General features: G+C 57.2%; 1 protein-coding gene across 1 annotated transcript; it reads left to right on the top strand.

Moving 5' to 3' along the window:
• The first annotated feature begins 590 nt into the window (after nucleotides 1–590).
• On the top strand, nucleotides 591–13,888 carry FBF1 (Fas binding factor 1). Its single transcript, XM_065648104.1, has 24 exons — nucleotides 591–1,296; nucleotides 2,798–2,839; nucleotides 3,167–3,257; nucleotides 3,517–3,568; nucleotides 3,941–3,979; nucleotides 4,115–4,259; nucleotides 4,518–4,637; nucleotides 5,508–5,628; nucleotides 5,850–5,983; nucleotides 6,404–6,494; nucleotides 6,613–6,984; nucleotides 7,743–7,823; nucleotides 8,065–8,159; nucleotides 8,646–8,704; nucleotides 9,303–9,437; nucleotides 9,634–9,734; nucleotides 10,028–10,222; nucleotides 10,709–10,816; nucleotides 11,065–11,180; nucleotides 11,480–11,598; nucleotides 12,093–12,269; nucleotides 12,442–12,787; nucleotides 13,142–13,266; nucleotides 13,528–13,888. The coding sequence occupies exons 1-24, from the start codon at nucleotides 591–593 to the stop codon at nucleotides 13,633–13,635; spliced, it is 3,678 nt and encodes a 1,225-aa protein (XP_065504176.1). The 3' UTR covers nucleotides 13,636–13,888.
• The last annotated feature ends 82 nt before the right edge of the window (nucleotides 13,889–13,970 follow it).

The raw sequence follows: 13,970 nt of genomic DNA, 5'->3' as shown, positions 1-13,970 counted from the left end.
AGAGAGCAAAGCTGCCTGTGGCACATTGCTCAGTATCAGGATGGCTCATAGGCCAGCAAAAGCTGATGGCTGCCAACAGCAAAGATTGAACAGTGGTGTTTGGCAGCAGCAACTTTAATTCGTAGAAGCCATTTCTTAAAAACTGTTTCCTCCTGGGTTTTTTTGGAGGAAGATAGTGATGTAACGGCGGGTGCTGCACTCCCTTGCTAGGGGCAAGGTTAATGTACGCTTTTTCAGTTTGCTGCTGTGAGTGGTAATACCTGAATGCCACAACCTGGGATGATTTTTGTTGTGTCTCTTGGTCAACAAGTCACGTTTCAGCTCTGCTAAATGTCCCTGCAGCTTAGTGAGGACTCATCCATCCTGTGACAAAATGTGATGGTACCATTTCCACAAGTGTTGAGCCTCTTCTGCTCAAGTAGAAGTGATTTCAGTGTCACGTAATTAGAACTGTGCTTCCTCGTTATCAATCACTTAGACAGGGCTTGAAAGCCCAGCGGGGGGGATTGTTTGTGCCAAAACCAGCCTGATGTCTTGGAAGGTTCAGCTCGGGGACAGTGAAACCCCTGTTCCCGGGGTGTCTGCTCCCCATGGGGAAACAGAACAACCCCGCTGCTGCCCTGAGCCCCTCCTGGGGCGCGGGGTGTCCGGGGGTGTTGCAGCCGACGGGCACCTCGCACCTCCCGCCAGCTCCGGGGGCAGCGGAGCAGCCGGGCGCCGGCTGCGGGGGCTGGAGCTCCCGGGCAGGCGGGGACTACATTTCCCAGCACCCCGCAGGGGGAAAGGAAGGACCGGGCGGGAAGGGAAGAAAAGAAAAGGACCAGGCGGGAAGGGAAGGACCGGGTGAGGTCCGGGAGGAGCCGGGGCAGGTCGCTGCGGGCCGGGGATGCTGCGGGCGGGCCGGGGATGCTGCGGGCGGGCCGGGGATGCTGCCGGCGCGGCCCCGCGGTGCCGCGAGCGCGGGGACCGGGACGCTGCGGCCATGGCCACCAGGCCCGCACGCGATGGGGGCCGGTGGGGGCAGCGGGTGTCACGGCAACGGGACGCGGAGAGGCGGCGGTGGCGGTCGGTCTGCGGAGATTCGGCGATCGGTGGGCGGAGAGGCGGCGGTTGCGGTCGGTGCGCGGAGAGGTGACGGTCGGCCTGGGGAGATTCGGCGGTCGGTGCGCGGAGATTCGGCGGTCGGTGCGCGGCGACGAGCTGGTCGGACACCTCCGGGGCTGCTCCGTCCTGCGCGGCCCCCGCGGCTGCAGCCGTCCCGCTCGGTGCGGTCCCTCGGGTGCTGCGGCCCCGGAGGTACGAGGTTTCTGTCTCCTCTTCCCTTCGTCCTCCCCGGGGGTTCTCCGGGCTCTGGGCAGATCAGGAGCCGCTCTCGGGCTCCGCTGGGGTCACGCGTGGGGCAGGGTTGGTGGCACTTGCTCCTTCTGGTGGGATTTTGCAGAGCGATTCCTTGGTGCGGGGGTGTCGTTCCTCATGCGAACTGCTGCGGGGTGCAAGAGAGTTTTGGGGAACGGAGGGTTGTTTTTAAGACTCAGATTAAGCCTGGTTCCGAGGGTCTGGGAGGAGCCGGGAGGGCTGCAGGGGGGTGGTTTTTTAACAGCAAATCAGAAAAATCCTCCTCTCCCTGCAGGTAGTATGTTGGTGCAGACGTGACCAACGGTGCTCGATCCCCCTACAACGTGGTCGTGCAGATCGGTAGAATCTGTGACCAGACTCGCTGGAGCAGGGGATAGCTGGAGTGCTGCGATGGTGAGTGTGATGGGTGCTCAGGCAGGCCTGGGAAATCCCAGTGTGATGCTCTGGTACCTCAGTGGCAGGCAGGAGCCATCCCGAGGGCTGGGGGCTTCTGCCCAGCTGGCAGGCAGGAGGGGCTGAGCTCCCTGGTGTCACTGAAGGTGTCACTGAAGGTGTCACATCTCTCTGCTTGCCCGGGGTTTCACCTGCCATTTCCCAAGCAGCGCGGGCAGGACGAGGGCTTCGCCGGTGCTGCTGGGCTTCTCTGGAGAAACCTGCCTCTGGCTTTAGTGTGCTGAGAAAGTCCAGCTCAGACTCGCTTTGTTTTCTAATGAGGGAATTTGTCTTTCTCCATAGGCTACACAAGCCAAGAAAAGTTTAAGAGGTACGTACACTGGTGTGCTTTCCTTTTGCTGTCCATCGGTGCTTGGATCTGCTGGGAATGGCTGGTACAGAGGAGGGGGGACACTGGCATGAGGTGGCAGCCCTGGCTACCGGAATGGTCACCATCCTTGTCTGAAAGGTGCAGCTCAGTGCATCATGTCATTCCTGACCCAAAGATATTCACCAGCCTCTCCAATCAAAGGAATTTGCTTCTTGGGCTCCTGTATTCCAAATCCAGGGGAGAATATATGCATTTATTTCAGTTCTTCCCCTCCCCTGCTCCCTAACTGCTTGTTTAGAAGCTTCTTGCAGCCCCTGGTACTGAACCAGTGCATTTGGGATTGCCCAGGGGCTCTGAGATACTGTCAGGTGAAAATTCACAGATCAGGTGCTGCTTGTGGCCAGCAACTACCCGGAGGGAAAGCAGCTGGCTTGCTTGATACAAAAATCTTGTTTCTCACTCAGCGAAGCCAGTTTTACATCCATAAAATACAGGATCAAGTCCTTTCCCTGGCAGCTCTCTCTAGAAGACATGGCAGGCATTTCATTGCTGATGCTTGAGACCAAATCTTTATTCCTGGGCAATCTCAGAAGAGTGAGCCTTATTGACATTGGGAGCTTTTCTACACCAGCTCGATGAGCTCACCTGCCTCAGCATCTTTAATTTGTCTTGTTTCAGGCTCCGTTGATGACATCCTTGATGACCTCCTGGGATCTGATGGTAAAACAAACCTTTGCAGCTGAAAGGGCAGCATCCTTGTCCCGGTCCTCCCTTCCTGGGAGCAGGAGCTGCTGGTGCAACAGCCCTTGATCTGCGAGGGGCTCCAGTTGTGAGGGGGGAGGCAGCAGGGAGCAGAGAGGAGAGCCGGGTTCCCAGAGCCAGAGGCCATGGAATAGGTTGGCCAGTGATCTGGGGAGGCAAAGTAAAGTTTGTCTCTGATTAAAACCTCTGTGGTCCATGAGAAGCCAGCAAATCCCCCCCTTGGAGTGCCTAGGCTGGGACTATGCCTGTGTCCATCATCCTAATCTCTCCCCGTCTTGTTTTCAGATGAACCCAGTGTTAAATCTACCAGAGCTTCCCAGGCAGCCGGCAGCAGCGGTGGGAGAGCCCGGAACCCCAGCGTGCAGACCAGCAAGAAGTGAGTCCCTTTCAGACACCAACTTCTCCCACTTTGAGATCTCTCTGAAACTTTCCAGGAAAAGTGGGGTGCCTCCAGCCCTGTACATTTTCTGTAAATGTCCCTTAAAACAATTTATTTCTTAACTACAGCAGCCCCAGCACTACCGTCTTTTATCGTGGTATTATTTGAGCCTCATTTTCTCTGTGCTGTGATATGGCTGCTCTGGTGCGCTCACGAGCTCATGTGTGGCACTGCTAATGTTGGGCTTGTGTCACAGGTCCTTCCTAGAAGATGATTTCTACAGCAAGCTCGCTGTCGAAGCTGCAGAGGTGAGCCCAGATTTGGGGAGAGAGCCTGGATGTCCTGAGGGCTGGGACTGAGCCAGGCCAAGCTTGTCCCTGGTGTCACCCCATCCCAGTCAGCAGTGGGATACCAGAGATGAAGGGAGAAGTTTGGCTGAAGAGGTCATCCCTCTCTGGCATCACTGTGTGGTGGGGAAGACAGGAGAGGGGAATGGGTGGATGGTAGAAAAAGGGCTTCCAGGTACCCAGGAGGAGACGGAACAAAGCCAGGGGGGCAAATGCCGCTGCAGCCCAGCCTTCCTGGGTGCATAAAATGAGGAAAAGCAGGGGCTGGAGCAAGGGGTGAGGAGCTTCCGAAGTCTGCTCGTCTGTCTGATCCCTCCCCTCCCTGGCACGCAGGGATCCAGTGCGTCGGACACGGATGTGCAGAGCCTGGGGGTAGGTACAGAAATCCCCCCATCTCACCACCGCACGCTGCAGCCGCGGTCCCCAGCACCAACCTCCCAAGGGAGAAGCAGCACTGAGGCATTGCCACGCTCACCCTGCACCCGTCCTCGTCCTTTTGCTTTCCAGGACATGGACGACTTGGACGCTGAAATCCTGGGAATACCAAAACCTGGTTCTGGGCCATGGAAAACCCCCATGAAAGGTCCTGGGAAATGTGACTCCTCGAGGGGAGCAGTGAAAACCAAAGGGAAGCTGCCAACTCCTGGGAAAGGTAAAAAGAAGATTCTGCTCTTTTTACAGCCTGGTTGCAAACAAGCAGGGGGTGTTTTTGTCCTGGATATAGGGAACAAAAAGTGGCTTTGTTCCCTAAAATCCTTTTCCTGGTCCTTTTTGGGGCTGTCCCAGGCACAGAATGTACACATGGTGGGGGATAGTGCTTGGCTTATTGAAAACTCTACTTCTAAATGACATTGATTTTGTTTGGTTTTATTATTATTGTCCTTTCCTGCCCCTATGGGGTAATTCCCAGATCTAGCTGATCCTTTGGCAGACCTTTTATCTGATAAGGAGCAGGATGCTCCCATGAAGGCAGGTCCAACAAGCAGTAAAAGCAGCTGTGATAGAAAACCAGAAGAGAGCAAAGGGAAAGGTAAGCGGGGTTGCTCATTGCATCCTCTCTATATTAAATGAATCAGAAGACTGGCTTAGTTTGTGTGAGATCCGAACTGATTAAATCAAAAGCCACCTAGTCCCATCTCTTATGAACCAGTGTGGTCATTTATAGAGGAACTTGATAATGCAGTTAATTGTGACACAGCTCACTGAGTACTCAATATTTCCAGTGTGCCACAGGTTACGGAACTGGCCTTTTCTTTCTGGGAATGGAGGCTCAGGTCTTACCTTGAACCTCACCCAGCCTGTTCTGCATGTTGTCAAATGAGAATAAGTTTTTGGGGTCAGGATTTGGGTGGCCATAGCATCCCCGGACCATGCTAAAGCCCAGCTTGGGCACCCTGGGAGGGATCCAGCTGCACTGTGGCTGTGTTCCAAGGCACTCACCCCTCTTGTTCCTGCAGCAGGGATGCTCATGGGTCTGGCAGCCCCCTAAAATCACTTTTCATCCTGATAAATCCATTCTGGGCACAAGTAGCAGCTGGTGGGTTTGTGCAAGGACTAAGGTGCATTGGTGGAGCAGGGGCTTTGGGCGAGGGGGACAGGAATCATCTGATTGGAAACTTGCAAAGCTAAAAAAGCTCCTGGTGTTGGCCAGAGCTGGAAACCCCCGTGTCAGTGCCCCCCAGCAATGTCCCATCAGTGGATACGCAGCCACAGAGCAGGCAGTGGCGCGTTGCCACTTTGTCACTTGCTGTGAGATTAGGTCACCGAAAAGAGTTATTTAAAAATGACTGTGTAAATCATCCTGAGAGATAAGAGGAGGCAGGGCTGCTTTGATTTCTTGTTTAAAAAAAAAAGAAAAAGCCCTGTTCAAACCTCTTCCCACGTGTGATCCCATCCGCAGAGCCACTCCAGACACCGCTGCGCACCACGGCCCCGGTCCAGAGGAGGAAGGAGCTCATGTTTGAAGATGACGACGACGATGACCTGCTGGAAGCGCTGGGATTTGGCAGTCACCGGAAAGAGTAAGGGCAGTGAGGAGGCGGTGGGAGTAACACAGGGGGTGGGCTGCAAATTGAGCTGGTGCCACCATGCTGGGGGGGGATGCTGGAGCTTCTGCCTGTGGGTCCCAGCAAGAGGCAAGAGCAGCTGGTTTGGTGGAGAAGAGCCAGAGCAGCCTGGCCAGGCTGTGTGAGGAGGGACAGCCCTGCCTCTGGAGAAACCATCTGCCACCGCGTCCCCACAGACAGGAGCTCCGGCCAGCGCACTCCAAGCTGGATGAGTTATTCGGACGAGGCTCTGCAGCCAAAGTCTTGGAAGAGCCAGGCACGGGAGAGCGCAAAGAGTTCAAACTGGATGAAAAATTCCAAAAGCAGCCAGGTGAGCCCAGCCAGGGATGTTGGGAAGGCCTGCAGAGGTGACAGCGTTGGCTTGGGATAGTGAGACTTATTTCTAATGCCCTTGCAGGGGAAATACCCTTTCTGTCGGGGTGAACAGCGTGGTTAACAGGCTCTCAGTCAGCACTGGGAGGAAGGTGGTTCATGCTGAAGTCTTGTACTCTGCCCTTGAGGCAGCCGGGGAGCATCTTTCATCGTGGGCTGATTCCCAACAAAGATGTGTTTCCCAGCCACGCTGGGGAGAGACGTTGCTCGCGGGTTTCTGAGGAAGATGTTTCCAGCTGTGTTTTCCCAGAGGCAGCGGTCCCGGTGGGGATTGCAGGGGAGGAGGAGGAAGGGAGGGCTGGTGTCTTTGCAGTGACTGCTCCTCTGGGCGCTGACTCAAGGCTGCTTGTCTGTACAGAGAAAGAAGAGGGCCGGGACAAGGAAGATCTCGTTTTTGGAGAATACCAGCCCTCGATGGGCTCCAGGCCATCAAGGAGGCAGTCGGTGAGGTACGGTGCTGCGTGTGTGTCTGCAGCTGCAGCCACCACCCCGCTGTCCCTGCGGTGGAGCAGGCAGGTCCCTGGGTCCCCTGGCAGGCAAGGGGTGCAACTGCTTCTCCTTCAGCAGGTTTTCAGCCGAGAACACGTGTGAACCGAAGACAGAGCCCCGCTCCAAACCGTCCCCTCCAGCCAGCCTGAACCCCGTGCGGCGCAGAGGGTCCGGAGGCGACTGGCTGGGCTTGAAAGATGAAGTTTTTTTTGATTCGGAGCCGCCGTCCCCAGTGAAGACCAGCATGGTGGGGGTTTCGCCCAGCCCTGCCAGCCAGCTCCCGGCCGCAGAGGAGGCAGCGGCGGCTAAAACCGGCCCACAGGAGCAGGAGGACTGGCTGATGGCTGCCTTGGCTCGCAAGAAAGCCCGAGCACTAGCCAAGGCTGAGGAGAGAGAGGCTAAGCCCCTGGAGGCTGCGGGCGAAGGGCCGCGTCCGCGCTCTCCCCTCAGGTAAAGGCCTGGCCGATGGCTGCGGCGCTCCCGTCTGCTCCACGTGCGGCTGCTCCAGCAGCAGCTCTCGGCAACTCTCAGCTCAGATTTAAGAAGTTAGTTTTAAGCACTATTTTGTCTCAGGTTGGGGTGATAACCTTGTCCGTAATGTGGGGATTTGTCCCACTGATCCACCCCACAGTCCCATCCCAGCTCTGGGCTGTCTTTCCAGGTGTGGCCAGGATTGCACACCCTGTCCCAGGTCCCACGGAACTGTCCTGGATCAGCACAGCACCACGGGCTCCCCCCGTGCTCCTCATTCCTGCCCCAGGACAGTGGTGGAGTCACCGTCCCTGGAGGGGTTTAAAAGACAGAGAGATGAGGTTCTCAGGGACATGGGTTAGTGCCAGTGTTGGGTTAACGGTTGGACTCAATGACCTTGAGGGTCTCTTCCAACCAAAATGATTCTATGATTCATTCGTTCTTCCTAGTTGCAGGGAATCCCCCTCCTCTGGTGGAGTTTACATGGACGCAGGTTCAGACTTGTGCTGTTCAAATGGGACCCAGGAGGGAATTGCAGCCAAGCAGCCGTGTGTGGTGGGCAGGGGGTGTGAGCTGGGGGGCTGCGCGGAGAACACCAGCGATGGAGGTGTTGAGGCCCTTTGAGGCTGAATCCTGCCGCAGGCGAGCGGGACAGAGGCAGGAACTGATGCTGGGGAAAGAATCTTGTCTTCCATCACCTCCTCAGCTCTTCTCCATCGGGTGCTTTTTGCTTGCAGCCAGCCAACAGCCTCCTCAGCAGCAGCAGCACAGCAGGCGGCTGCCCCACAGGACACGGCAGCGAGCACAGATGGCTCCAGGTAAGACCTCCTTCGCTTTTGGGGCATCCTCCATGGAGAGAGATTGGTCCTGCAGAGAGCAGCTGTGGGTGTGAGATGGGGAACGGGGAGGGCTGGTTGGCAGCAGCGATCACTTTGGTCTGGGACCTCTGTATCTGGGAGGGAAGGCTTAAAACTTAAAGCGATGCCAAGCAGAATGTTCGCGGCCTGTCCCCAAGCTGTGACGCTGCTGTGAGTCACTCGTGTCTCTGTGCCCATGCAGGGGGCCGGTCCCCTGGCTCAGCACCGCAAAACCTGCCTCAGTGAACCCGTCGGAGACTGCGAAGGAGGATCCCTCTGGAGATGCCAACGCCATGGGTGCGTTTTGTGTGGTTGTACAATTTGGGCAGCAGCTTGTAGAGAGGGTCCCCTTTCCCCGAAAAAAACCCCAAAAGGCAGGAGCTGCAGCATCGCCCTTGGCCACGTGGAAGTTGCCCTGGTTCTGCCCGGCCGTTGTCAGAGTGAGCTGTGAGCTGCAGGATCCCTCCATCCCTGTTCCATGGGGACATGGGGACACGGTGCTGAGTGCACTGAGCTCCACCCTGCTGCCTTTGGGGCTTAAGGGGGCTGCAAGGGACTTGCTCTGGCTGAGTTCGTGTTGTCCCTTCTCTCTCTCCCTTCCCTCTTGCTGCCCCCACACTTGTCCCACCAGTGCTGTGTGCTGGGAGCCCATCCTGCCCTGGGCTGAGGCTGGGCACCAGCTCAGACACCACTGAGAGTGGCTTAGGGACCCCAGCCTCCTCCTTGGGTGATGGAGATGATTCCCATTGCCATGTCTGAATCACGGATTTGTTCAATTTTCAGTGCCCACAGCTTTGTTGCCGGGAGAGGAGGAGATACCGAGCCCTGCCCCACTCACTCAGGTGGGTCTGCTGGGCCTGAGCCCCAAGAGGGGCAGGATCAGCGGGTGATCGTCAACCCTCCACTGCCAACTTGACAGATCCAGCTGGCCGTGCTCCCTGGGCAGGAGGAAGGACGGGCCGCACTTTGCATCTCTGGGAGCCGTGTTCATGGGTGCAAAGTGTTTGGAGAGCCCCAAGATACCACAAGTTGTATTTATCAGGCCAAAGTGCTATGGGTGCTTTGTAAACCATGTGCATTTACAACTCTGCGCTGCCTGAGCAGCATGTACAGAGTTCCCCAGGCATAGATCTATCACATTAATGAGACAACAAAGGCTCCAGTTGATAAATGACTTTTTCTTCAGTTGGTTTTCTCCACTATGGTGGTGAAGATGCTCTGAGATTGTTTCTAGACAACTGAAGGGGAATCAGAGCCTTTGGCAGAAGGGCAACTCTTGCTCGTTCTTTGAAGCGCCCATTTCTCGTCCAGCTGGGCCTCCTCGTCCTGCCCTCACGGCAAGACTCGTGCTGTCTCCCAGAGGACTTGTGGCCTTGTCCTTGTGTCTGTCCCCAGACAGGGAAGAGCCCAGCGGGCCTGTGTCTCTCTCCATCCCCACAGGCAGAGGCCCCAGCCCTGGATGTGCTGCCCGAGAAGAGGCTGGGGGCTCCCACAGCCCAGCTGTGCGAGGAGACATCGGGCTGTCGGGCAGAGCTCCTCAGCGCCCAGGCCCGTGTGGCAGAGCTGGAGAGCCAGGTGAGCCCCAGCGCCTGCTGGATGGGGGGCACGGGTGACCCAGGGGGAGAAGGGGCCATGTCTGCTCCAAACGGCATCAGGGTGACGGGAGAGGGGGGCAACCTCCCTGTCCAGAGATGCCTCTGGCCTCCGAGTGCTGCTGTGGGGTTTGTGTCCCCGGGGCAGCACAAGGACCTTCTCCCCTGGTGCCCGGCAGGTCCAGACGTTGGAGATGCAGCTGGCAGAGCAGAAACTGTTACTGGAGAGGGTCCAGCAGCGGCACCAGGAGGACCTGGATCTCCAGAAGAACACCCACAGGTACCAGGCTCTGGCCTGTGCTCCCCTCCACTCCCACCAGCACTGTCCTGTGGGTGACGAGGACCAGGGGTCAGTCCCATTGCCAGCACGTCCCCAACCAGGGCACAGCACTGGGCAGCAGCAGAGGGCTCAGGGCTCAGACTGCGGAGAGCGAAGCAGCCCCTGCCTCAGTTTCCCCACGCACAAAACACCACCAATCTGCTCCTAAATCCTCATGTGCCCTTTGGGTGCAAAGTGCGATGAAAGCAGCGCTACTTCTGTGCCATGACCCCTCACGGGTTCTCTCCGGGCAGGACGTTGATGAAGGTGCTGGAGGAGACCTATGAGCAGCGGGAGGAGACCTACAGGCAGCGGGAGGAGATGCTGCGGTGGCAGAAGGAGCAGCTGCTGGCTGAGATGGAGCAGCGGAGGCAGGACGCGGAGCAGGAGCGGGCAGAGCTGCTGGAGCAGCACCAGTTAGCGCTGGACAAGCTGCGGGAGATGCAGAGGTGAGAGCGGCACGTGCGTGGGGCCGGTACCTTCAGGCTGGGAACCAGGGAACGTTTTGGGGCCACGGTGAAAGGAGAAATCAGAGTCCAGAAGTGCTGAGTTTAGGCAGCTGGGTGGCTTTTGCAGTGGGGATTTGCTTTGTAGGTAGACACAAGGAGATGCGGCTGGAGACAGACTGAATGCGTTGTATTTTGAAAGATGCTGAACCCCCTGTTTTCCCTCCTCCAAATCCCTTTTATTCAGGTCAACAAGTCACTCACGTCCACATAGTTTGGGACAAGGAGAAATCCATTTCTGGTAGAGAAACCCATAACCCCCAGATGTGGTCTGTCCCAGATGTGGGATGTCAGTGGGATGCCCCATGACAGACCATCTTGCCAGTTCAGCAACTGGGACCTGGTTCTCAGCCACATGACCACAGTGCTCATCATGGGGAGCACCAGTTTGTAACAGCCCATGGTGGGCACCTTCCCTGTGTCCCGCAGGGCATCTGTCCTGAAGATGCGGAAGGATCAAGAGGAGCAGCTCCAGCACTTGAAGTGGCTGAAGGAGCAGGAGATGGATGCGGTGACCAGCGCCTTTTCTCACACCAGGTACTGACGGCCCCACGTTGGTCCCTGTTCTACAGGAAACCAGCCTTGGACCACTGGGGACACCCCTGTCCCCCTGCTACCCCCAGGCTCCCCTAAGCAGCAGTTATATCTTCCTACTGCTCTGCTGTCACCCTGAGAGGTTTGGGGCAGGGCTGCCCAGCCTATGGCCCACCACGCATCCCCCTCTCCATCCTGATGACACGAAGTGTGTCCCACAGGGATGACCCTGCCCTTGCTCCTCTCTGCAGGTCTCTGAATGGCGTCACAGACCTGCACGACCCCTCCTGCAAGGTGAAGGCCATACACCACTCCACCTCCCAGGAGCTGGCCACGGAGGCACAGCAGTGGGACACGCAGCTCAGGAGTAAGCCTGCCATTGCTCTGTGCCAGAATGGCTGCGGGGTCCCTGCCGGGGCTGGGGACACTCGGGGAAACACGGAGACAGTTGAGCTCCGAGTCAGGCAGAAGCTGGGAGCCCAGGCTGGCAAAGCTCTGCCTGCCTTGGTCATGGACATCTTGGGGTTTTCCTCTTACAAACTGATATCCTGGGGATATGCAGAAGGTGATGTGTACAAATCTGTGCAGCTTCTCTGTGAATATGGTGTGGCCAGAGGGGGTTTCCCACCTCCTGCTGCTCACGACCTTGCTGCTGCCTCTCCCCAGTGCTCCAGGACAGGCTGTCACAGCAGCAGAAGGACATGGAGGAGGAGCGGAGGTGGCTGCGGGAGCTGGCGGCCAAAACGGAGGCAAGACTGGACAAGCAGACTCGGCTGCTGGAGCAGGTGAGCCCACGCTGTGTGCTGTGCCCAGACCAGGCTCCTGGCTGGGTCTGGGGCATTTGTCTGACCCACGGGGGTCCCTGGCCTGGAGCCCCATGAATGGCATCTGTCCCAGACACATAGATGAGGTACTGAGGGATATGGTTCAGTTACACTGTTGAGTTAATGGTTGGACTCGATGATTTTGAGGGCCTCTTCCAACCTAAATGATTCTGTGATTCTGTGTTTGAAGGTGTGCAGCACGGTGAGGGGCTCTGTCCTTTCTGGGGAGGAGCGTTTGTGTGTGTGTGTCCAGTCCCAGGTCTACCAGCCCCAGTCCCCACGGGTGGGCGGGTGGGCGAGGGCACTGCTGGAGCACCTGGTGCTGTTGCTTTGCACCTGAACTGGCACCCACGAGGAGCTCAACAGGGGCAGGGCTCTCCCATCCCTTGGGAAGTCTCAGATGGTGTCCAGGACAGGGCAGGTGACGCATCAGTTTCCCCCGTGCCCCATCCTAGGAGCGGGTGGAGCTGAAGATGCGCAGCCAGGAACTAAAAGCCAAGGAAGAGCAGCTGGGGAAGGACCAGGAGAGGCTGGATGAGGCTTGGAAGGAGCTGCGGATGGAGAAGGAGAAGGTGAACGATGCCGCGCTGCATGTCCAGCAGCAGGAGGAAGAAATGGAAAACACGAACAAGGTGAGAGGAGCATCTGCGCTGCAGTTTGCAGCCGACCACAGGCTGGCAGCACAGCTGGGGTTTCACACCCTTCATGAATCCCGGGAGGGGAATAAAGGGACACATAGTGGAGCCCAGTCCCAGGGCAGCGAGGATCCCTGTCCCCAACCTCCTCAGCCGCTCTGCTTTGCAGCTCTTGGCCCAGAAGATCGCAGAGGCACGCAGGATAGAGTCAGAGCACCAGGCCACGCTGCAGGACATGCTGCAGAACCTGGAGCAGCTGAAACAGCAGCAGGAGCGTCTCCACCAGGGAAGTGTCCCCTCAGCTTCCCCACTGGGCTTGGGGCTGCCGGGCCAAGGGTCTGAAGCTTTACTAACAGCTTTCTCTCCCTTTCTCCCGGGGTTGAGGAAGGAGAAGCCAAGCAGGACTTGCCCGAGGAGACAGCCTGAACGTGAGGAGCTGCTCAAGCACCCCGCGACATCGCTGACTGCAGCCCAGGACCTCAGTGCGCCAAGCAACGGCCTCTCCAGCACCACAGGTGAGGTTTCCCACGTGCTGTGGGTGGGAAGGGATGTGCTGGGGGGCAGCTGCGCTTGTACCCACTTCTCAGGAGGCTCGGGATGTTCCTGGGGGCTGGTTTAGTGCCCCCGTATATAAACCTCAGGTGTGAGTTGGCCTCCTCGTCCTCTGCAGGGGCTCAGCGGAGCTCTCTGAGCCAGGGCAGTGCCCGGAGCGGGCAGGAGGGGAGAGGCAGGTGGGTTAAAGCCCTTTTGTCCTGGGAGGCTGTGGAGGACCCCGCTGCAGGAACACACAGGCAGCAGAACAAGGGATGCTCTGGTGTCTGCGTCTGCAGTTCCTCTAACAGCAGCGGCACTTTGGGCTCCTGTTCCAGACTTGTCGCCGCTCGTCGAAACGCCGCCTCGCCACAAGTTCCGGGATATCAGGGAGATCATGGCCGTGGCTGACCGTGCCCTGCTCAGCGCCCAAGTGCAGACGCTGAGGTTCCAGGTCCAGAAGGTGAGGTGGGAGAGCGGGGCTGGAAGGGGCTGCGAAGCAGCTGGGGGAGCTGGGCTGGGTGAACCCAACGGGGGCCTGAGAGCCGGGGGGTCTCCCGAGACCATGGCTGGGCTGGGCTGGGCTTGCAGAGGCCACGGGGCACCCAGAAGACTGACACCAGAAGGAAGGAGAGGTGGATGCTCACAGCTTGTCTCAGGTTGGTGACCCCTTTTCTGTGGCACTTTCTGGTATCCATCCCACCCTTCCTTCCTCTCTTCTCAGGAGAACTATTCGTTGGAGGATGAGAAATTATTCCTCGAGTCCATGAAGAAAGCCTCGTATAACACTTCATCTCCACTAGCGTCGCGTCCGTCATTCTCGGGGCTATGACTTTGTATATATGATTGTGTATAATGATAATGTATAATGTGAAGAGTCTTCCTTTGCTTCCTGAGCCAAGGGATTGGTTACCATGGATTTCTCGTGGACGTGGTAGGTGTGCATGCTATATTCTCAAGGTAACTTTTTTGAAATGCTGCCAGAAAAGAGAAATTTGGTAATTGATAATCTACTCAGGTAAAAGACCATCATATTCTTGGTATGATGGAAAAAAATCATAAGCACCTGTGTACAAAAATTATAGGAAATTAAAGAGAATTACACTTCAGAACTATTCTCTCTCCATGTCTGTTCTTTATCTGCTGGGGGCAAAAAGAAGTGACAGC

This window comes from Caloenas nicobarica, chromosome 18, assembly GCF_036013445.1.
Source record: "Caloenas nicobarica isolate bCalNic1 chromosome 18, bCalNic1.hap1, whole genome shotgun sequence".
Taxonomy (NCBI): Eukaryota; Metazoa; Chordata; class Aves; order Columbiformes; family Columbidae; genus Caloenas; species Caloenas nicobarica.
The sequence above is the reverse complement of the archived record's forward strand: the minus strand, read 5'-3'. Positions and strand labels throughout refer to the sequence as shown.